Source organism: Petaurus breviceps, unplaced genomic scaffold (genome assembly GCF_028583685.1).
Source record: "Petaurus breviceps papuanus isolate PSGF00001 unplaced genomic scaffold, PetGlider_PUasm1.0 177, whole genome shotgun sequence".
Classification (NCBI taxonomy): domain Eukaryota; kingdom Metazoa; phylum Chordata; class Mammalia; order Diprotodontia; family Petauridae; genus Petaurus; species Petaurus breviceps.
This window is the reverse complement of record NW_027185776.1, coordinates 2,289,873-2,313,730: the sequence shown is the minus strand read 5'-3', so window position 1 is coordinate 2,313,730 and position 23,858 is coordinate 2,289,873. Positions and strand designations below refer to the sequence as shown.

The 23,858-nt window shown below is 38.6% G+C and overlaps 1 protein-coding gene across 5 annotated transcripts in view; it reads left to right on the top strand.

The window, feature by feature from the left end:
* TTC7B (tetratricopeptide repeat domain 7B) overlaps positions 1-23,858 on the top strand; it is a 343,031-nt gene that overhangs the window by 54,142 nt on the left and 265,031 nt on the right. For all 5 annotated transcript variants that reach the window (XM_069085991.1, XM_069085993.1, XM_069085990.1 and 2 more), the window contains exon 4: positions 17,595-17,725. In XM_069085991.1, coding sequence (XP_068942092.1) covers positions 17,595-17,725 — 131 coding nt within the window. The remainder of the gene's footprint in view (positions 1-17,594; positions 17,726-23,858) is intronic.

Below are 23,858 nucleotides of genomic sequence, written 5' to 3'. Positions count from 1 at the left end.
AATATAGGGATAATGTCTTAGAACAGTGGTGTCAAACATGATGCCTAAAGCTTTTTTTTTTTAATTTAAATTTCTTTTTTAGGCAAACAGAGTTAAATGATTTGCCCAAGGTCACACAGCTGGTAAGTATCTGAGGCTGGATTTGAATTCAGGTCCTTCTGACTCCAGGGCCAGTTGCTCTATCTGGTGTACCACCAGCTGCCCCAGCACAACAATTTTAAGTATACCCAGAACCAGATTAAAATGTAACTGGGAAAATAAAAATATAATAAAATATAGATAATGTTAACACGTGGTATTCTAAATCAATATGTTCCTGTAGGAATCCTTATGTGTGGGGAATCCTTAGTGGTGTGGGGAGCGAACCACACCCCTATAGGTCTATGAATTTTTCTAAAATGAAAAAAAGAACTAATGTATTTAATCTGTTTAGTGGCCATTACAAGTGATCTTTTTTTGGTAAGTTCACATCCATGCTAGGAGGGGGGAAATGTTTACTTAGCCTCTGAATAAGTGCCCCAGGGAGTTCCCTATGGCCAGAAGGTATAGAACAGTCAGTCCTCAGTGGAGGAAAGCTTTTTTCTCCTGGAGTTCCTTATGCCAGTGACATCACAGACTAGTCAAGGGGAAAAAAAGAGAAAAGAAAGAGAGAGCCCATTCACAAAAGCTTAAGTATCCAGATGAGATTTATTGAAGAGAAATTTCTATTGCCCCCCATAAGCCTTCAGCAGGAGTTAGGATAAGGGATGCCACAAGTTCTTGGGCCTATCTCAAGGTGAACTTCCACCAGCTGTCTGGGCACCTGGAATATCAGATCAGCTGGATGGGTGTGAGGAGGCAACAAAGATATCTTCTCAGCTTCTCCTTTTTATGTAGGAAAGGTCTGACTTATAATGAATAAGTGAAAAAACATTTGTTTAGTGCTTACTATGTTCTGTTGTGACAACTGCTGGGAATACATATACAAAAAGTTAGCGCCTCTCAGGGAGCTTTTGTGCTAATATGGGAAGCTAACACATAGAGGTAAGGGTAGCCAGTTGTGTGTTGGTCAGAAAAGTCACAAGGAAAGCAAGGTGATCTATAGGACAATCAGTTGATGTTCCCTTTCTAGAAGTCTGGCTACCAATGACTTGATACTGTATTAGTGACATTGCCCATTTCTACTTGTTTTCCATGGGTTCTAGAGTATTGTTTGGTTTAGAAAGCAATGTGTTGTTACCTTCAACCCCTAGATCTATATTTTGGGATCTTTGAGCACTGTAATTATTTGAAGATGTAGAGCTTATGGCCTGGTTGGACTCTGACTTACTGCACACAAGTTTATTAGTTCATAAAGGCTAATGCTAAACATTCATGGCAAAACAAACAACAAAGATGACACCACTATTGCAGGCTAGTGCTTTCTATGCCCTTATCACTTCATACCTAGACTATTGTAGTAGCCTTGAGGAGAGGTCACATGTTTAAAGAAATAATGGAATTTCTCATTTATTGACATTCCTTAGAAATGTGACTTTATTTAAAAAAACATTTTTTTTTTTAAAGCAAATCGGGGTTAAGTAACTTCCTCAAGGTTACACGGCCAGTTATTTCTGGGTGTGATGCTAAGTATCAGAGCCTGGATTCGATCCCAGGTCATCCCGACTTTGGGGCTGGTGCTGTTACTCACTGAGCCACCTGGCCACCCCTAGAAATGTGACTTTAAATCAGCTTGAGAAAACCAATAGTTATTATGTAGATGTGTCTGTTATACAGGAAGATGGTATCACTAATGTAGTACTGAGAGTACTTGTGGGTTGAATTCTTTTTCTTCCACACAGTATGAGCTATTAGTCACACTCTCTTGATTGTAAAATCGTTGGCTGGGGCTAGGGTGTACTCTCTGTGGCTTCAGAGGAGAGATTTTCCATATGTAAAGCTAACTGATTTGAATCCATGACCTAGAAATATTAAATTGACTAGCTCTACCAAATAACCTTATCTTATTACTGCAGACTCCTATCTGTTTTGCTGCCCTCATTTCCTCCTCCCTCCCTAATGTCACATATACAGGGGCCTCCTCTAGGAAAGGCAAAATAATATGCCTTTGTAAAAAAAAAAATTCTGATAACATGTAAACATTTTTAATGTTCGTTTTTAAAAAAAATTTATTTACTTTTAGTTTACAACATTCAGTTCCACAACTTTTTGAGTTCCAAATTTCCTTCTCTCCCCTCCTCCCCCATGGCGGCATGCAATCCAATGTAAGTTCTACATATAGCTTCACATTAAACATTAGTCAGGTTGTAAAGAAGAATTATAACCAATGGAATAAGCAAGTAGAAAGGAGAAACAAAGCAAAACAAAAAGAAAAGAAAAAGAGAGAGAGCAAGTAGTTTGCTGCAGTCTGCATTCACGCACTCCTTAATTCTTTCTCTGGATGTGGATAGCCTTGAGTTCCAAGTTCCAAGTTCTTCTCTCCTCCCCCCCCCCAACCCCCCATAGAGTAGACAAAAGAATTTTTTTTTTAATCAATTGTATTTTCAGTTCCTAATTTTTTCTCTCTCATTTCCCCCCTCCATTCACTGAGAAAACAAGGAAAATAAAACCCTAAATAATATGAATAGTCAAGCAAAATAAATTCCTACATTAGCCATGTCCAAAAAAGAAAAAAAAAAGCTTCAGTTTGCAACTCCTTAGGTCATCACCTTTTTATCTGGAGGTGTTTAGCTTGTTTCATCATCTTGCATTGTGATTGATCATTGTGTCCACCAGTGGTCCCAAGTCCTTTTTTACGTTAATTTGTTTTTTTTTTAAATTCAGTTTTATTTTCAGTTACAAATTCTTTTTTCCTTCCTCTCTAGCCCCCAATGAGAAGGCAAGAAAAGTTATACCCATTACAAATATGTATAGACATATGAAACAAATTTCTTCATTAGCCATGTTCTAAATTCCTAAGTCTTTCAAAGTTATCTTTATAATATTTTTGTTACTGTGTAAATTTTTCTTTTGTTTCTGCTTACTTTATAGTCATTTCATACAAGCCTTCCTAGATTTTTCTAAATCATCACTTTTATAATTTCTTACAGTATTCCATCACATTGATATATCATATCCTTTTCAGTCATTCCCCAATTGAGAGACACCTGCTCAGTTTCCAATTCTTTATCATCAGGAAAAAAAATACACAAACACACAGAGATATACATATTTGTATATCTGAGTCTTTTTCTTCTTTCTTTGATCTCTTTAGGAGATAGACCTAGTAGCATTGTGGCTGGATCAAAGTTTCATAGCTTTTTGGTTCTAGTTCCAGATTGCTTTCCAGAAGAGCTAGACTAGTTCACAGTGCTATCAGCTGTGTATTAATGTACCTGTTTTTTTTTACATCTCCTCCAGCATGTTATTTCCCATTTTTGTCAACTTTGACAATCCTAATACATGTGAAGTAGTACCTCTTAATTGTTTTAATTTGTAATTCTCTAATTATTAGTTTTTCATATGGCTATTGATCATTTGGATTTTTTCTTTTGAAAACTGCCTGATCAAATCCTTTGACATTTTATCAATTGGGGAATGGCTTTTGAAAAGAATATGCTTTACAGGGTTACAGACACATTGTATCTATGATGACTAACTTCGATAGAGTGGACTCCTCTCAGCAATGAAGCTCTATAAGACAACTCCAAAAGCCTTAGGATGGAAAGGGCTATCCACATCCAGAGAAAGAACTACAGAGTCTGAATGCAGATTGAAGCAAACTACTTGCTCTAACTCTTTTTTGTTTTGTTTTGTTCCTTCTTTCTCATTGTTCTTCTTTGCAACTTAACTAATGTTTAATGTGAAGGTATTTGCAGCACCTGTATCTGTATCTGATTGCATGCTGCCATGGGGGGAGGGGTGAAGAGAGGGAGGGGAAGAAAATTTGGAGCTCAGGGGATTGTGGAAATGAATGTTGTAAACTAAAAGTAAATAAATAAATTTAAAAAAATAACAGTTAAAAGAAAAAATATTTGAGAAGGAGCTCTTTTGCATATACCAAATGATACCCGAGAGTTCTCAAGGTACATAGTTTTGACTTTTGGTTATGAATCAGATCTGATGCCCGTCAGTAGGTATCTTAGGTTGGAAAAAACATCTTTCAAGCAGGAAATATAGATCACTATTTGTAAAAGAGAAGAGCCTTTCTCTAAATCAGAATTGTAGGCATACTTCCCTGTGTTGTCCCATGGTTGGGCTTCTAAGTTTACCAATATGCATTTGTGTACTCTGATCCCTGTTCTGTGACTAACTCCTTGTCATTTCACCTTTCTAGACCTCATTTTTCCCATTTATAAAATGAGAGGATTGTCCAACTCTAAATTTTGTAATTTCTGTAATGGGGAAAAGGATGTACACCAGTCTTGCTTTCTTCACCATCTTCTGCCCTCCCACCTTCACCATCTACTGCTCTCTGTGGTGAAGAAGACCACTTGAAAGACATACTCCACTTGCCTTTATTTAACTTAAGATAAATGGGGCACACTCCAGCATTCTGGTGATGACTACCGCCTCAGAAGAATCATGATCACAGATGGCCCAAAGGCCTATGGAAAGATGCATAATGGATATAAATAGCTACTGTGTGCTGCAGTGACAACATGTCTGTGGCGTTGTTGGCCATCCTTTGTTCTCAAAGAGAACCTATGACTTCAGCAGGGTGATGTGTTGACTTGCAAGTGAATTGGAGTTAAGTGAGTCAGAGCTGTGCAAAGTCATCAGCATCACTCTTTCCTCCAGAGTCATCAGAATCCAGTGGCAAGACATAAGTCAAGATGACTGTGGCCCAGGATGCAGTGGGAGACCTTGCCCTTTTAAAGCTCAGGTCTTTCCCAGGTCTCAGTTTGTCTGAGGTAGTGCCCATTCTGTAATTCAGTCTAGGTAAGAATTGAGGAAAAAGATGGCCTAATTTGCTTTCACAAAAGAGGGGAAGACCCTCAGCATTTCTGGTGGAACTGAAACGATTGCTGTTGTTACTCACTCTGAGCTATCAAAGCTCAAACATTGAACAGGTGAGGTTTTGCCAAACAAGTACCCAAAAGACAAAGGACTCCAGCAACTCTGGAGGCAAGGAATCATTTTGCTGTTACCTGCCAGGAGTGTACCCTTTACATTTCTGTCTCTACCATGTAAAATTGATTTTTATCCCTAGTGGAAAAAGTGAAAGGGTTAGAGGAACACATTTTTACTTTCAGAATTATCAGTGACAGTGAAGTTTTCCATGAAAGGAGGGGAGCAGTTCTTTATGTAACACATATATCACATCTTTTATTTCATTTTTGGAATAAGCAGCTTCATGTGTTATAGGAGATGATGATGTTAATGCACAGGTGTCATCAGGTGAAGTTATCCAGTAATAGCAAGCAGGAGAAGAGGAGCAGTAGTTGATGACTCTACTGAATAATACTGAAGCAACTCTGTAGAACTGATAAAAACAGGTATACTGACTTCCAAGGATATGTGTCCCAAGAAGTTGAAGACCAGTACCCATTTCTGGTGAATCATGTGGGGGCAAACAATAAGGGAACACCAGAAGGAACCTAGAAAGCATCAGTAAGGATTTTAAAGTATGGAGCAAAAAGCCCTGAATACCCCGGGGACAGACCTTGTATTGTTTTTGTCTTTTGTCTTTTAGTTGGTTCAAAGTGTCTGACTCTTTGTGACCCCTTTAGGGATTTTCTTGGCAGAGACTAGGGTGGTTTGCCATTGTCTTTCTTTTTATATTTTTTTTTGGAGGGGGAAAGGCTGGGCAGTTGGGGTTAAGTGACTTGCTCAAGGTCATAGGGCTGGTAAGTGTTAAGTGTCTGAAGCTGGATTTGAACTCAGGTCCTCCTGACTCCAGGGTCAGTGCTCTATTCACTGTACTACCTAGCCATGTCCCCCTTCCCCCCCCTTTTTTTTTTAACATATAACAAGGAACTTTATTTTTTTGGTGAGGCAATTGGGGTTGAGTGACTTGCAGAGGGTCATGTGTTGACATTTTTTTCTCCAACTCATTTACAGATGAGGAAACTGAAACAAACAGGGGTAAATGACTTGCCCAGGGTCACACAGCTAGTGTCTGAGGCCAGATTTGAATTTAGGAAGAAGAACTTTTCTGACTCCAAGCCAGGCACTCTCTCTATTGCACCATCTATCTACCCCAGTTGTTATTTTTGTTACTTCTGCCTATTAAATGAAAGAGAGAAAAGAGAGGTAGATTTAGGAGGTCAACTGACCAAGAATTTGGTGTCTTGAGAACATCATTTGAATTTAGAGATTATAGCTTAAAGTATAGGAATGAGGGGGAGCCCTTGACTGGAGATTGAGTGTATCTAATACAGATTTGTCTGAATGTATTTCCTTAGAGATTTGCAAATCTGATCAAGAAGACTTTTAACTTAAGAGAAAGGAGGTGTTAACAAATTTCCCACTTAGATGTGATAAATCTGATCTATGGAAAGTAGCTGGTATAACACTGTAGGAAGACTTAGTAAAGAGAGGACCAGTGTGTGCAGGAGAACAGCATTGAAGAGGGCCCATAATAAGATTCAAGTCTCAAGTGTCTGTATGCAAACTGTGCATAGTATAGTCAACTAGAGATCTTAATTCATATGAGCTAATTCATAGGTAATATGAAATATCGTTGAAATGTTGCAGAATGGGACCCATGTTTAGAATTTTGCAGAGGGTGTAGAAGGAACATGATAGAGAAAAGGTGAGCTAGAATAGCATTTTACATTCATAATCACATTTCAAAGTATCATTATTTTAATTGTCAGTAATCACATTTGGATTCCATAATTATAAACTCACATCTGGTTTCTATTCCCTGCCTTGCCCCCAATGTTCTTGGTATGTTAGGAAGGATAGAGAATATATAAGTTTAGGAAAGAAGACCATTTCAGAAGTAAAGCACAGAGCTGCTCAGATACAGAAAGTTTTTTTTAATGTTAAATTTTGTTTTTCATATTTAGAAGTAGGTTTTCAGACTTCTTTAAGAAGTTGCTACATGGCTGCCTGAATCCAAGGCAAAAGATCTTTCCTTTGCACCATACTTCCCTCCTGTGATTTCTTTAAATTAATAACTTCAGAGGCCAAAGCCAGCACTAGCATATATTTAATGAAATCTTGAAGTGAATGCATAGTCTCTCAAGAAATTGTTGAAAGTTAGCAGTTTCCTTTGACCAGTATTAAAAAAAAAAAGTCTACAGGTTCTTTGGTAAAAAAAAACCAACAACAAAAACCCACAGGAAGGATGTGTATGTGTGTGTGTGTGTGTGTGTGTGTGTGTGTGTTGGGTGGTTAAAAAAAAAACACCATCACAAAACAAGAATTGTATTCAAAGGAAGTCTGCAAGCTTGGTGAGAGCTTTGATCTTTGCAAAAGACTAAATATAATTGAGGGATAGAATCAAATTAATAAAGTAATCTTTGCAGCATTTCAGCATCTTCTGCCTTTTTCCTTATACCTTTTTCCATCATATGATGACTGTATCCTTTCCATGGATCAAATTTTGGTCCAAACCTTTGACTGCAGGGATGTTAATTATCACCAGGGGTCAGTGTGAGTCTGTTTTCTAATCAGTTAAGACTTTTATTGGGTGCCTGTCCTTTACAGAGCTTGTACTAAGCACTGTCTGTGCCCCACAATTCTTCTTGTCTTTGTTAACAGTTTGAAGTTTGAACATTAGACTATGGAGGTCACTGAACTGATGCAATTGCAGTGGAACTCTAGGGTCCAGCCTAATGATCCTTCCAGAGGGGCATGAACTTCTCTGCCAAACCCTGTTTTACTTGACTTTGCTGGCCTAGCACCTCTTAAAGTGGTTCCTTTTGTGATCTCCTTGGCATTCTGCTGAGGATCATTGGCATCCCCGGGATGAATAATTATTTTCATTTGCTAGAATTAAGCTTATTATCTGATTTAGCTAGAGTTCAAAGTACAGAGCAGAAAGGTGAAGAACTAGTCTTCTTTATTAACTTTAAATTGGTGGATTTCCTATGGGAAAAATACCAGGGTAGACTTAGGAAAATCAGAGAATGTGTATTTATTTCACTTAACATTTATATTACTTGTGGGGATTCACTTTTAGAAGTTATTTGCCACTTGGTGGCTGTTTTAGAGGTCATTGTCGTGAACCTTTAACTGATTCACTAATTTACCTCTTCTCTGTGACAGCATTTTCAGAGATTCTCACAGGAGTTAAGAGCTTTTAATATGTTAAGTCAGTCTTCACACAAATCATTTCTGGAGCCACTGGGATTCCAGAGGAGTGAAGAAAACAGCATAATGAAAACACTATAGTTGGAGTCTGGAGAATTAGGTTTGAATGCTGACTCCCATAATGTGCTAGCTATGTGACTTTAGCAGTTGGTTCATCTTTCTTGGCCTCAGTTTCTAATCTGTGGAGTGGGAATAGTATTTTCTGTACTACCTACCTCTGAGGATTATGGGATTATATAGAGTGGGAATAGTATTTTCTGTACTACCTACCTCTGAGGATTATGGGATTATATAGATATAGAAGAAATTTCAGAGACCTTCTAGTCCAGGAAAACACTTTGTAGACTATAAGGTTTTACAGACGTGTGAGCAGATTATTTTTGTGTTTTCTTGTCTGTAGACAAAACGTCTTATGGCGTTCATGGCCTTCAGCTTAGCACCTCAGAGTCTCTAGCTCAGTGCTTCAGCATCTAGCAGTGTGAAATTAAGTTGACCATTGGTTTTGTCCTTCTTGGAATATGCGTGGAGTAGAAAGATAAGGAAAGAAATAGTGAAGTGTTTATTGGGGTTTCTATTCCAGAGCCAATGTGATATAATAGAAAGAGCATTAATTTAGGAGCCAGGTAATTTAGGTTGAGTCTCATCCTTTCCACTAGCTAGCTGTGAGACCTTGGGCAAGTCACTTCCTTTCATAGTTTTTCAGAATTGGAAGGTCATCTAGTCTTCCTCATTCCAGAATCACACCCTTTAAGAGTTGGAAGGGACTTCTAAGGCGATCTGGGTTTCATGTTTTAGATAACAAATAGAAAAGTCCTTTTAAACCCAAGATTCTATACATTTATTTTTGTTTTCTCAGTCATATAGAGCAAGGGGTGGTGGTGTCTAGCAAAATCTTGTGGAGGATGGAGGGAAACAGTTACAGCAAAGATCCTGAGCAGGGGACAGAGCCTTATTTCTGTCTTCACTCTTTCCTGCTGGGAAATGTCCCACGGAGAGCTGGATATGGTGAGATGGAACTAAAAAGATCTTATAGATGAAGCTCTTGAGATTCACCAGTCTGTCCCCTGTTTGGGAATTCCTTGATGAGGTAATCTCCAAGGATCATGAATTCAAGAGGGATGAGGAAACTTCTGCTCAGAGAAGGTAAGAAAGAGATTTGTCCAAAGTGACTTAGTCCATAAATGGATTTAATGTCTGAATCCATGTGTGTGGCTCCAAATCTCGTGTTTTTCCCACTGTGCCACAGTCTTGCCTTTTCAGCTTTTAGATTCTGTGAATAGTGAGATGCTAGATACCATACTGCATATGCCCTCCCCTCTCAGGTTGCAATTCAAGCTTCCTGTTTATATTTAGATACTGTAAGAGGAGAAAGAGGAGTTTTATTGCCACTGACCCACATTCACATTTAGGCTGGTTTTGACAAGTTAAGTGATTGGCTCTCCTTTAGTTCTATTTAGAGAGAAGCAGATACTCAGAAAGTACAGAGCATCAGATGGTAGGAGAGATTTGAAATAATCCTGTTTTAGCTCTCAAAGGCACTCTGGTTAAGTGGATAACTTGGTTTCCTGTGGCATCAATGACCACAGTGAGTCTTGTGGGGGAACCTTATTGCGAAGAGCACTCAGATATGTATAGAGAAGAAACTACAAAGAAACAGACATTTTACCTGGCATTCAGTATGATTTGGGCAGCTAGGTGGCACAGTGGATGGAGGGCCTGGCCTGGAGTCAGGAAGACTCATCTTCCTGAGCTCAAGTCTGGCCTCAGACACTTACTGCCTGTGTGAACCCTGGGCAGGTCACTCAGCCCTGTTTGTCTCAGTTTCCTCATCTGTAAAATGAGCTAGAGAAGTAAATGGCAAGTCACTCTAGTCTCTATACCAAGAAAACCCCAAATGAGGTCATGAGTTGTTGGGCACAAGTGAAATGACTGAACAGCAAACAGTATGATTTAAAATCTGGGTTGAGGGATAGGAGAGATTTGAATACTGTTTCTTTAAGAAATCCAGAGTTAAGCTTTTTAATTCAATAAGTTTCTTTTCCATAAACATGAAGCATTGATGTTTACTATGGAGAACAGTGCTAGGTCCTGGGAGAAGACAGAAAGTTCATGTAGCCTCATGGAACTTATAGTCTAATGGGGTAGGGGGAGAGGAGACAAAAATAACAGTCACGGAAAGAGAAGCTGCACTATAAGGACAGAATAAAGTAGAGATCCTTAGGAGGCTGGGGGGGTTTACTTGAGGTCCCTCAAGTCAGGAAGTGTTTGATTAGGCTAAACATTGTTTAGAACTAGGGGGTGGTGAGGTGGCACAGTGAATAGAGCTCCGGCCCTGGAGTCAGGAGGACCTGAGTTCAAATCCAGCCTCAGACACTTGACACTAGCTGTGTGATCTTGGGCAAGTCACTTAACCCCAATTCCCCTGCCTTCCCCCCTCCAGAAAAGTTAAAATAAAAAAGATTGCTAGAACTAAGGAATTGTGTTTGAAGTTTGAAATAAATAAGTTTGTTTTTAATAGAATGAAATCCTATCTCACACAGTGACACATTTATGGACCTTACTACCCGTTCAGATAGTCCAGGCTAAAAGCATGGACAGGACCAAAACCAAATAAATTTAGAGATTGTGATTTGATAATGGATTGTTGAAGGAAAAATGGCATTGTGGAGATATGCTGCTTTTTGAGGTTAGATTCATCTCCATGCAAGGCAGCTGTGCTTTTCCATAATCTGACCCTGTTGGGTGTGTTTAAACTGAAAATAGGGTCATTGGAAAACTTTGATGGGGTAGTTATAGTGGAGTATGAAGGAGAGAATCCTGCTTGTAAAGGGTTGAAGGGAGAGTAACAGGAAATGAAAGCCTTGGGAATAGAGAACTCAAGAAGTTTAACTTTAAAAGGGAGGAGACATGGCATATGGAAGAGGGGAGAAGGATTCAAGGGAAGTGTTGTTCATTTATTAATTTATTGGAGGGGGGAATGCAGGACAATTGGAATTAAGTGAATTGCCCAAGATCACACGGCTAGCAAGTGTTAAGTGTCTGAGGCCAAATTTGAACTCAGGTCCTCCTGACTCCAGGCCTGGTGCACTATTCACTGTACCAGCTGCCCCACGGGAAGTGTTTTTTAGAATTTAAGATTCATTTTGTAGAAGTGAGCTCATCTGTAGGCAGAGGTTAAAGGGGCCAATGGTGAGTGAAAGATTGGACATGTGAAGGAGAGGGCATGATAGCAGGAACAGGGTACTGAAGGCTGGGGGAGGAATGGAATAAAAAACACAGGTTAGTGAGGAGTTGCCTTATCCTGTTCATGCTGAAGGATGGAGGTGCAATTGGGTGATGCTGTGAGAAGTTAGGAGGAATGGAGTGTTGGAGCAGATCACTGGATCAGAGGCAGAAGAGACCTCAGAGGTCAGACAGAGGTCAGAGTTCATAGTTTGAGGAAACTCAGGGCCCAGAGAGGGGAAGTGGTTTGCCTGAGATCCTAGGACTTCAAATTGAACCCTTGTTCCACTGACCACCCCTATGCCATCAGTCTTCTTAGTGAAGCTGGATCCTCAGTCATCTGGTGCTTCTGTATGTATATGAGGAGATAAAAGGGATGGAAAAAAAGTTGGTTGCTTAATACTAATAACAGCCAGAATTTATGTAGTTCTTTAAGGTTTGCTAAATACTTTGCAAATATCTCATTTTTGCTTACAATCCTGGGAGGTAAATGCTATTATTATCCTCATTTTCCAGAGGAGCACACTGAGGAAATCAGAACTTGTGACTTGACCAGAGTTTCACTGCTAGTTAAGTGTCTAGGCCTGGATTTGAGCTTATATCTTTCTGACTCTAGGTGCATTGCCCTATCCACCACAGCTCCCAGCTACCTAGATTGTCCATCATTAGCAGAGAATTTGTAGAACATGTAAGCAGCTCAATTTAAGGGCTCTGATGAAGAGCAAAGGAGGTTTTCATATTTGGATATATAGAGCTTCAGAGCAGTAAAGTATTGATATTATTTTTTCTTAACATTTTCAAAATATGCATAGACCAGGCTTCCCAGCCAAGTCATTTTTGATGTCTGCTTTGGCTGAATAATAGTCAAGCTCATTGGACTAAAGCAGGTTGCAGACTACAATCTTCCCTTCTTTGAAAATCAGGACATTTTCCTAACTCTAGTCTTGTGGCCACTGCTATTCTTAATGTTCTTTTCAGCGCTTGAAGACGTTCACTTAATTCAGTTTTTTCAGGACCTGGAATGAAGCACTTGTCGACTTGAATTCATGAAGGACAGGTACTCTCTTACTGTGTCCTTATCAGTCAGTCAACAGATATCTATTAAGTCTTTCCTATTTGTCAGATGCTGTGATAGGCACAGGCAAAGACAAAAATGGTCATTTATCTTTCTTTATCATAAGAGAGCCTTAGTAAGATAACGTACGGTCATATCACATCTTCTTGTTTCACTCACACTTAACTGTTTCTGACTATTAGAAGGCAGCTGATACAGAGGATTAATTGGTAAAATATAAAAGGCATATTCCTAAAGGGCTTTCTTGACACTACTCTATCACCATTTCCCTTTCTGACGGCAAAAACATTTGTGAATGTCTTTTTCTTTCTTGCTTTCTTGCTTTTTTTAGGGGGGAAGGCAGGGCAATTGGGGTTAAGTGACTTGCCCATGGTCACACGACTAGGCTAGTAAGTGTGTTATGTGTCTGAGGCCAGATTTGAACTCAGGTCCTCTTGACTCCAGGGCCAGTGCTCTATTCACTGCGCCACCTGGCCGCCCCTGTGAATGTCTTTTTCTAAATGGTAGTTGAGGGTGTTATTGAGGGTTATCCTTCAACCTGACAAGGGGTCTTCTAGATTTTAGTGGAATCCAGTTAGAGGTAACTTTGCCTCCCTGACAATGTTGATCTTCAACATTTGAAAATATATAGCACTGGTCAGGAAAGGGCTTGTGATCAGCTTATTACTGTGAAATGAAAATCCTCTGGGCCAGAGCCTGGTAAATTAGGTCTCTGCTTTTATTCTGAGACTACAATAAAATCCAGGAGATTGATGATTGTGGTAATCATATCTTATATTTGTACTTAGCACTTCCACATAATTAGTATATTTGATCCTTGTAACAAACACTTCTAGGAGTAGTCTCAGCAGGAATTGCAGTCTATATTTTACAGAGGAGGAAACTGAAGCTCACTGGAAATCTCATAGTTGGTAAGTTCATATAGCTGAATCAGGAGAAAATCAAGTCAGCAGATTTTACTGGGCCAGATCTTCTGGAACGGGAAGCTTCTTTTATAGTGGAACTTAGGTTGTTTTTAGGTTGTTGTATGGCCTTCATCTCAAAGACAACCAGTGACTTCATGGGGTGATGTCTTGACTTGCATGTAAATTGAATTTAAGTGGGGGCAGAGTTGCACAAAGTCTTCAGCCTCCCTTTCTCTTCTGGAGTCATCAAAGTGCAGCGGCAGGACAAAAGTTAAGACTGGAAGTGGCTCAGGATGCAGTGAATGACCTTGGCGTCTTTGATGTCTGACCATGCTCTAAGCACTCTACAGCACCTGCTTCAGCCACCTTCATGGCCTTTGGGACAGGATTGCTCTCATCTGCCCATTCTGCTGGTAAAAGTTTTCATCTGCTTTGGGTAGTCATTCTGCTAACTCATTGACGGGTTTGAGGTCTGTTAGTTACCATCAGCCTGACTTAGCCCATCTGCTGAAATGGTTTTGCCAGCGTGTGGCTGCTGTGCTTGCTGCAGCTGTAGTGGAGAAAGTCTGGAGAATGAGGAACAGAGATGGAAGAGGAATGAAGGAGAGAATATGGCTGGCTTGAACATTTGTTACAATGGAAGTTCCATTAGATCTAAAGGGTAACCAAACAAATGATCAGTTGAAGGAACTTTTGGGGAGAAGTGATCTTTCAGGGTAAGAGAATTGCTGTGGGATGGTAGCTTGGAGAGTCAGGAGCAGAGCCCAGAGAGGAATGAAATGAAGAATAAAATCTAAGAAATTAAGAATGAAATCTGAGGAAAACCTCAGGGATGAATTGTGGCAGAGCAATGTTAAATATTGTAAAATGGTGTAGTAGAAGAAAGACCAAATTTAGAAGTAGGAAAATCTGGATCGGGGCCCACCTCTGCCACTCATTTAGTGACTTTGGGTGAATCACTTCTCATCTTGGGCAGTCAGTTTCCTCATTTTTTAAAAAGTGAAAATGTTACTTTAGATGATCTTTATGGTACCTCCCATTAAGTTATTTCATGGAATTCCTTTTTTATTTAGAATAGTGGATACGCTGAAATATTTTAGTTGATTAAAATTAAAAAAATTAGTAATAGTTGATATTTATGTAGGGCTTTATGGGTTACAAAGTGCTTTCCATACATTAATTTTTTAGTGTAGGTGTTGTTATCTCCCAAGATGAGGAATCTGAGGCTCAGATAAGTTAAGTAATTAATTTCTACCAGATATTTGTCAGGACTGAGATTTTGAATTGATGTGTTCTGACTCCTGATTGAGAGTTTTTAACATTTTTCTAATCATGCCCTAGTTGCTGATTGTCACCTAAGATTCTAGTTGTAGATAACATTAACTAATTAATTTATTCTTCATGCATTTTATATCTCTGACATTTCAAAGGACACATGGACTTTAATTCTGGACATAAATCATTGCACAGGACTTTAGCCCTAAGAAAAAGCTTTGGCCAAAGAGAACATTTAGTTTGTTAGGTGTGATGGCAGTGTTCAAGATGACAAGTTCTTCATAAAAAAGAAAAGATGCACATTTTCATATACCATATAAGGTCCTGATTAAATCTAAGTTCGTTTGGCTATTTCTTTGTGGTTATGGGTCTTAAAAAAGTGATGGTAACAGCTGAGACCATTTTCTTTTGCATCTTTTTCTCCTCTGAATCTCTTAGGTCTTTGCTTTAGAATTGGTATAAACAGTTTAAAATCCCATTATTGAACTATTAGAAGGCAAAGAGATTGGGCAAAGTCATTGTTGATTTTTTTTATACTAAGGATGTTTGTTGTTTTTAACTAAATTGACAACATTATCTTGTTTCCTTATTTCTTTGTCATAAAAGTAAAGTTCATATTATAAAATTAGTAATAATGCCTGTTGGTTTATGAACCATTTCTCCCATAAGAAACCAGTGGGGAAGGTATTCAAAATATATTATTCCCATGTTTCAGATGAAGAAGCCTAGATTCACTGAGCTGAAAATCACTCTCTGCCAAATTATACAACTAGTAAATGGCAGGCCCCAAGACTTGAACCAGGTCTTGTGACTCCTAGCTTAGTGCTCTCTCTCTCTCTTTTTTTTTAAGTGCTCTTTCTACAAGAACATTTAGCTTCTTCCAGTTATGCTTCATGTATGTGCTTATCTCTTTCTTTGTATTGCGTAGCAGATACATGGTTTTGGGGGAGCTTTAGCTTTGTGATTTTTTGGATTCTGGATAAGTGAGGTTTGGGAAGCTCCACTGTTTAATTGTACATGTTTTCAGGAGCCACGTCTTTCTTATAATTTTATTTTTCTGTATTCTAAAATTGGGACCTCCTAAAAGAAAAAGGTGTTTTGTTTTGTTTTCCTGAGATGCAACATGATTAATCCTCTTATCTTCCCTCCCTTTCCTCCCCTCCCCTCTCCTCCCCTTCTCTTCCCTTTTTTTCTGGGAGGAGATGGAGGCCTCTCCACCCTGTAGTCAATTGAAGATGCCTTGGAGGCAGGGACTCTTTCTCTCCTTTCAGGTCTGTCTCTGCAGCCCAGAGGTGAGCTGGTCAGTACTTGCTGAGATTGACTTAGATGGGTGCCATGGTAGAGATATTCTTGTGATGGATCTTCATATAGATTTATTAGCCTACCTTTCTTAGAAGTTGTTTATCTCTGTTCATCTTGTGTTTTAATTTATCTGGATAATTTTGCTTCATGAACAGTTAGGTACTACAGTTTGGGTGAAAGTGCTCTGGACTCAGAGTCAAGAAATTTAGGTGGTATCATTGGTTCTTCTGGGTTTGAGACATATGTCCTTGGGTCCTAGGGTCTGTTAAGGTCCTTGACACACAGTGGCCACTTGCTTAGTGTTGGTTGAATTGAAGATGGTTGAATTGAATTCATGTTAAACCAACTGTGTGGTTTTGGGTAAGTCAACTTCCCTCTCTGGGTGTTAGTGTCCTTTGAGATCATCAAAGGAAATTATATATACACCTTGTCCCCCTTCTCCCCCTTGTCCTCCTTCTCCCCCTTGTCCCCCTCCTCCCCCTTGTCCCCCTCCTCCCTCTTCTCCCCCTCCTCCCTCTTCTCCCCCTCCTCCCTTCTCCTTTCCTTCCTCCCCCTCCTCCTTCTTCTCTTTCTTCTTCCTGTTACTGATGAAATGGTCCCTGCCAGTCCCGTGGTAAAGAGAACTGAGATACTTCCAGAGCCAAGGAGTGTTTTTGTTCTCTCAGAGGAGAGATGAGTCTGTGCCCCCATTCCCTGCTCTCTTAAGAGATTTTTCACTTTTTGTACTTGGTGTGTATTTTAAAAGAAACCAGTTTTTGTAAGATATTGTTCAGGCAAATTGACTATTAGCATTTCAGCAGAGTCTCAGGGCAGAATGGTAATCTAAGCCTCTGAAGATTGTTCTTTTACAAATGAGACTGATTGATAGCCTCAGTAAGAACCTATACTCAGTTAATTTGTATAGATTATGTATGTATTAATTAAAATTTGTGTATATTTTGTATGTATGTATGTATGTACATAAATGTTATTTTTTCTGAATTTATTGTAAGGTCCTTGAGTGTAGAAATTCATTCACTTTTGCTTTTAGAAAAAGCATCCAGTTTTAGAAAAAACTTCCAGCATAGAAGCACATAGAGAGTGGTTAATAAATGCTTAGTGATTGATTAATTGAAGATTTGGAGGAGCTGTTATCCTTTTGCTAATAATTCTTTTGAGTTCCATTTCATATATCTGAAATTTTTCTGAATTTATCTAGAAAATACTTTTTAAGCATTTAGAATTGTGGTCATTTCTATTTTATTGGAGAGATTGAAGCTGAATGTTAATTTTTCCACACTGTTATTTTCTTATTCTTATTTCTGAATGTCTTTGTGAATCAACCTGTTGATAACTTGAAGGCAGTTAATTCACCGCATCTCATGGAAACATTAGTATATGAAGATACCCTTTCTCCATACAGCTTGTGGGATTTGTTTCTCCCTTTTCTCCCCCCATGTCTCTTTCCTTCCATGAAGCTTTAGGTGGGAGCCTCAGTCAGAGAGCTCTTCCGACTCTTCACAAGACAGAGGACCCTGAGTTTTCCTGCTGTCTGGGACATTGTCTTTCATAGACAACATCTTAACTCACTTTTGTAACTTTCTTCATTTCAGGTCTTTGTTTAGAGAAGTTGCCATTTTCCTCTTCTGCTAGTAATCTTCATGTAGACCGGGAGCAAGATATCATTACCTGCTATGAGAAGGCAGGGGACATTGCCCTCCTTTACCTCCAGGAGATAGAAAGGGTGAGTGAGAATGATTTGTACATTCGACATGAACTTTCCATTCAGGTTAAAGGGGAGGAGGACCTGAGCAGAGCTTTATTATTGTATGTTACATGTCTCTCACTGCAGTATTTTACCTCCCTGTCTCTTATTCCTTTGCCTGTAAGATGATGACAAAGGTAATTGTCGGTTGCAGGTGAAGTGGAGAGAATGCTGGATGTAGAATCAGAAGGCCTTGATTTAGTTGTGCATCAGCCCCTTAGCAGCTGTATAACCTTTAGGACATCTCTTAACCTCTTGGGTCTGCATTTTTCTCATGTGCTAAATTAAGATGTCATATAAGTGTAGGGGTTCTGTGAACTTGTCTTTTAAAAAATATTTTGATAATTGTATTTCAGTATAATAGGTTTTTTTTTTTTTTAAAAACATGATTCTGACAAGGGGCAGGTCGGTGATACGTGAAAGGGAAGGTGCCTCTGGGCTAGTGGATCTTTGATAGCCTTCTGTTCTTTGTGAGGGTTATGCTTAGACTCACCTAGAAAGAGTGGAGAACTTAGTTTGTTCTGCTCTGTCCTTGTCTTTCTGAGCAGCTCAGTGATGCAGTCGATAGAATCCTGGACTTGTAGCCAGGAGGACCTGAATTCAAATCCTGCCTCAAATGCTAGACTACCTTTGACCATGGGCAAGTCTTTTACTCTCAGCTTCAGTGTCCTCACCTGTAAAATAGGGATCACAGTCTAGTACCTGTCTCTCAAGGGGTTTGTGAGGATCAAATGAGATCACATATGCAAAGTGCTTTGAAGACCTTTTAAGTACTACATATTATTATTCCTATCATTAATAGAGTGGTAAGGAGGGAGCAGAATCTTGTGTGTTTCATCATTCTATCAACTTTATTTTCCTAGCTCATACCTGCAATGCCTGGGCCTCAGATTTGGAACACATGCATGAAATTTCTTTTTGAGGTCTGTAACAGGATGGATGCTGATCCTAGGAAAGTGACCATGTATAGGATTGAGGACAAAATCACACCTTATAAATATCAGTATGGTGATGCTCTATATCATTATTTGTCTAAAATGCAACCTGGGAATTTACAAATGTGTTTGCCTTTCTTACCAGAGTATCGTGTTATTGGGAGACTCTTGTGAGAAGGGAAAAACCTTAGTGTTTGAAATTGTTTGTATTATCATTGAGAAATTGCCAAGACATCTAACACATTTGTTTATTCATGTTTATTTTAAACATGTCCTTTTTTTTCTATTAATTAATGTCTGTTGCTTAGGCCTTAGTAATGGATTTTACCTTCCTCTTTGCCCCCACAGCTCACCTCCAATCACTAGGTCTTATATTGCAGTATTAAATTGTATTGGCATTTGGGGACATTTACTTTCCAGCTTTTCTCTCCAAATTTTTTCCTTATAAGCTGCTTAATTGCATAGCTGCCTTCTCCTAATCTGAGTGGGTAATTTCATCAGTTGTATATGTTTTTAATGATTTAGCAATTGGCAATTCACAATGTCATTCATGTGTGCCTCATAGCTTAACTATCCTTAAGAATGTATGGAATGGGGGCAGCTAGGTGATTCAGTGAATAGAGTACCGGCCCTGGAGTCAGGAGGACCTGAGTTTAAATGTGGCCTCAGACACTTGACACACTTACTATCTTTGTGACCTCGGGCACATCACTTAACCCCAAATGCCTTGCCTTCCCCCCACCAAAAAAAAAAAAAAAGAATGTATAGAGCTGAGACTTTTTTTTATGGGAAAAGAGTTTCAAGTTGCCAATTCCTTTTTATTTCAGTGCCTTTAACAGTTCTGTATTGGTATAAGACAAGGAAAGTGACCATAAGAAATAGAATCTGAAAAATGTGAAAAAAATAAGCATGTTAAATCAAATGCTGCTTAAGAATATTTACCAAGCGGGGCGGCCAGGTAGCACAGCGAGTAAGAGCACCGGCTCCAGTGTCGGGATGACCTGGGGATCAAATCCGGGCTCAGATACTTAGCACCACACCCAGAAATAACTGGCCGTGTAACCTTGAGCAAGTTACTTAACACCAATTGCTTTAAAAAAAAAAAAAGAATATTCACCAATCAGATATATTAAGCAAAAAGTAAAAGCATTCTGTTCTCATATTTGCTATTCTGGGCATATTCAGTAGTAGCTAATGCATTTTTACTTACTCTTTGAGGTGAATTCAGATATCTTTATAGCTTTTTGACTGCTGTGTGACTATGGAACATCTGTCTCCAGGAAGATTAAGCATTTTACAATTGGTGTTGACTTCTAACTGCATATACCAGGAAGAAAAAGATGTGGGTTTGGGGAAAATATTAAAGACAGTTTACAGTGTCAAAGATGGTATATGAATATTCTATCTATAACCAGTCTTCTATACTCTACTATTGGATATCTTCAGATAAATCACAAGACTTAGTTTTACAAAGGGCAGATTTTTCCTAGGAAGAATAAATGAGAAAAGGATTGTCCTTGATTTGTAATTTTTAAAGTTTTACTTTTATTGTATCATTCTGTATGCTTCACAGTCTCCATTTGTATGGGGGAATGGCAATGCTTGACCCATATTATTTCAATTTAGTACAGCAAACATTTATGCAGTTCCTGTTATGGATTAGACATTGCTAGGTAGGCACTGGGGATAGAAAGGCAAAAATAAAACGCGATTTTATTGGACTATGTTGAGAGTAAATGAGAATTGTTTGGTGTCAAAGTTTGTTATTAGGGTTATTTAGATATCTGTAAATTTTTTTTTTCTGGAGGACAGGAATGAGTTGATCTCTTACAGGGAAGAAAAGATTTCTGTGTAAATGATGCATTTTTCTCTAATTGAATATAATAAATCAGGTAGTACAGAATTTGTTATGACATATTTATAGCCTTGATTAATTTATGCTCAGAAGTGACATTATGCCAAAAGTAAATAAAATTGTCATCCCTGAAATTCCTACTGGTGTATTTCTATTAATAAAGATGATTTCATACTTAATATATTTTCTTATGGATCTTGCTTTTAGCAAATGAAATCATCCTGTCTTTGTTTTAAGCGAACATTACTTAATAAGTCAGTTATGACATGCTTCATCATGATTTGAACCAGAGATACAAACTTTAATTTCTGCTCACAATTAATTTCTTTACTCTCTGTTTTAGGGGGGGAAGATTAATATTTAAGTTGTAGGACTTTTGTACCCTTTCTCTTTAATATTTTTGGTATCTGGTGTCTGGAGATGAAATATCAGGTATAGATTATTGCAATATTAAGCCTGAAAACCATTTCCAGTTATCCAAGAAAATGACCTCCCAGTAGCTAACTGATTTGCAGATTTCTTCCCTCCATTTGATACTTAACTATATGATACTTGACATTTATCTTAGAGCAGAAGTTTTTAACCTTTTTTGATTAATGGTCCCCTTTGGCAGTGTTGTGATAGCCTTCCCCTTCTCAGAATCATGTTTTTAATTGCATTAAATACATAGGATTATAAAAGAAACCAATTATATTTAAATGCAATTATCAAAACATTAAAGCAAATAAGTTCAAATACATGGCCTGCCCCCCCACTCCCTTACTCCTCACCCCCTTAAGAACCTCATATTAGTCTAACAGCCTGGTTTCTTAGATGAGAAAAATAAAATCCTGAGAGATTATGACTTGAAAAAAGGTTATCCAGAGCTGCTAAGGATCAGGGTATGATTAAAAGCACAGAAGACAGGGGATTATAAAGTAAATCACCTATATATTAAAATATAGTTATCAAAATGCTAAAAAGACAAAACGTTCACAGGTCCCAGGTAAAGAACTCCTGTCTTGCAGTCAAATATGTTGGGGAATTTGAAAGTTGGTTTAGATGTAAGGTCACCTTGTATTCTGAGTTCAGAATGAAGAGAATATATTAGAAAGGTCTCGTGAAAGGTCTGGGTGATCATTGAAGGCCCATTTATCATCTTGATGTTCTAAAAAAATTAGAGCATAAAAAAAGACTGCTCATACTTTTATCTAGATTGCTCCCTCTCTTTTATTCTAGCCAAAGTAGTATGTAAAAAAAAGCTCACAGTTTCACAGAAAATTGTTGAATCAGTGTTTCCTTTTTTCTTTTTCTTTTTGGAGGGGGAATGCAGGGCAATTGGGGTTAAGTGACTTGCCCAAGGTCACATGGCCAGTAAGTGTTACATGTCTGAGGCTGGATTTGAACTCAGGTTCTCTTGACTCCAGGGCTGGTGCTCTATTCACTGCGCCACCTAGCCGCCCTTGCTTTTTTTCTTTTTTTTTTTTAATTCTGACTTTAACATACCAAATAAAATGAGTCTTTTCATGTACCAAGTAGATTAAGAAGATTGAATGTGAAACTGCAAGTCTCTATTACATACAGCTTGCTTTTCATTTTCCTTTTTCCTGTAATAAATTCAGCATGTAACTTTTAGAGCTGTCTGGTCTATCTGTATTTCTTTTTAACCTTCCTCCATTTTCTTTTATACATTACAAAAATAACTTGCAGAGCAGTTAGGTAGCCCAGTGAATAGAGCACTGGCCCTGGAGTCAGGAGGACCTGAGTTCAAATATGACCTCAGACACTTGACACTTACTGTGTGACTTGAGCAAGTCACAACCCCAATTGCCTTGCCTACCCCCTTGCAAAAAAAAAAAAAAACAACTTCCATAACCCTATATTCTTTCTTTTTGGAGGCATCACTTTAGCTACCTATCCTCCATTTTTTCTCCCTCCTCGATGGGGGGCACCCTCCTCATAACATAGGTATAGTGGAGTAAAAGAAATTCCCACATTTATGATTCATTCTGCCTCTTGAGTACATTCCCTCACTGTCAGGACATGGATAGCATGCTTCATCATAATTGGTCATTGTGTTGATACATAATTAAGTTTTTCTGAATTTTTTGGGGGGATGGGGACAGTTGGGGTTAACTGACTTGCCCAGAGTCAAGTAGCTGTTAAGTGTCTGAGGTTGGATTTGAACTTGGATCTTCCTGACTAAGGATCTGTGCTCTATCCACTGCGCCACTTAGCACCCCTCTGAGTTATTTTTCTTTTCTTTCTTTTTTTTTAAAGCAATCGGGTTTAAGTAACTTGCTCAAGGTTACGAGGCCAGTTATTTCTGGGTGTGGTGCTGAGTGTCTGAGCCCAGATTTGATCCCCAGGTCATCCTGACACTGGAGCTGGTGCTCTTACTCGCTGAGCCACCTGGCTGCCCTCTGAGTTATTTTTCTTAACTGTGTTTAAGTTGTTCCGTTTCTGCTCTCTTCCTCACCTATTTTTCTCAAAAGTGTTGGATGTGACTTGACATGTGTTTTTGCACCATTGTCTCGGGAATTTTGTGTTAAGAACAGAGGAAATTTGTGCTGCGCGCCCCTCCCCCCCAGCTCTGAGATTTTCTCCTGCTCTCTTCTCACTCCAGTTCCATTCATGAATCTTGGCCTCACCCTTGAATCTCCTCCCTAATTTCTTCTTTTTTGACCTCAGGTCTGCTCCTCTTCAAGAGCCTTGTTTTCTTGTCCTTTATCTGATATCCTGGGAAAATGGGAAGATAAATAAGGTTTTAAATTGTAGGTAAGATAGATTGGTGTTTATGGTGCCTCTTGTCTCTTCCTTCTCCAGTTTATTCTTCAAACAGAATAATATTTCTGCAAAAATAATTTTTCTAATGCTTAGGTCATAGGGTAAAGGATTATGGATTCAGAACAAGAATGCCCTTTTTTTTAACTGCTGAGGACAGTGAGGCCCAGCAAGGTAAAGCAACTGGTTTTGTTCATCTTCCTGTTCCTTCCCTCTTCTCCTTTCCAAGAAAAGCCATTGGTTAAGAAAGACAGCAGCGAATGCTTATATATCTTTTAGAGAATTTGACAATAGTTTAGTTTTTTTATTTAAAAAAAATTCCTTTTATTTTGAACTTAGACACCAAAAAAAGCATTTTCACATATACAGCACATCACAAAGACTGTTTATGAAATCATGATCTCTATTTCAAAGTATTTTTTAAAGTATATAATTTCCACATATTACTTTCAAAACTATCCTTGTCTGGGTTTCTTTTTGAACTTCATTTTGATGTCTTCTATGAATTTCAAAAAAAGGTTTCAATTGCCCTCGTTTGGGGGGGCATTAGTATTGCTAA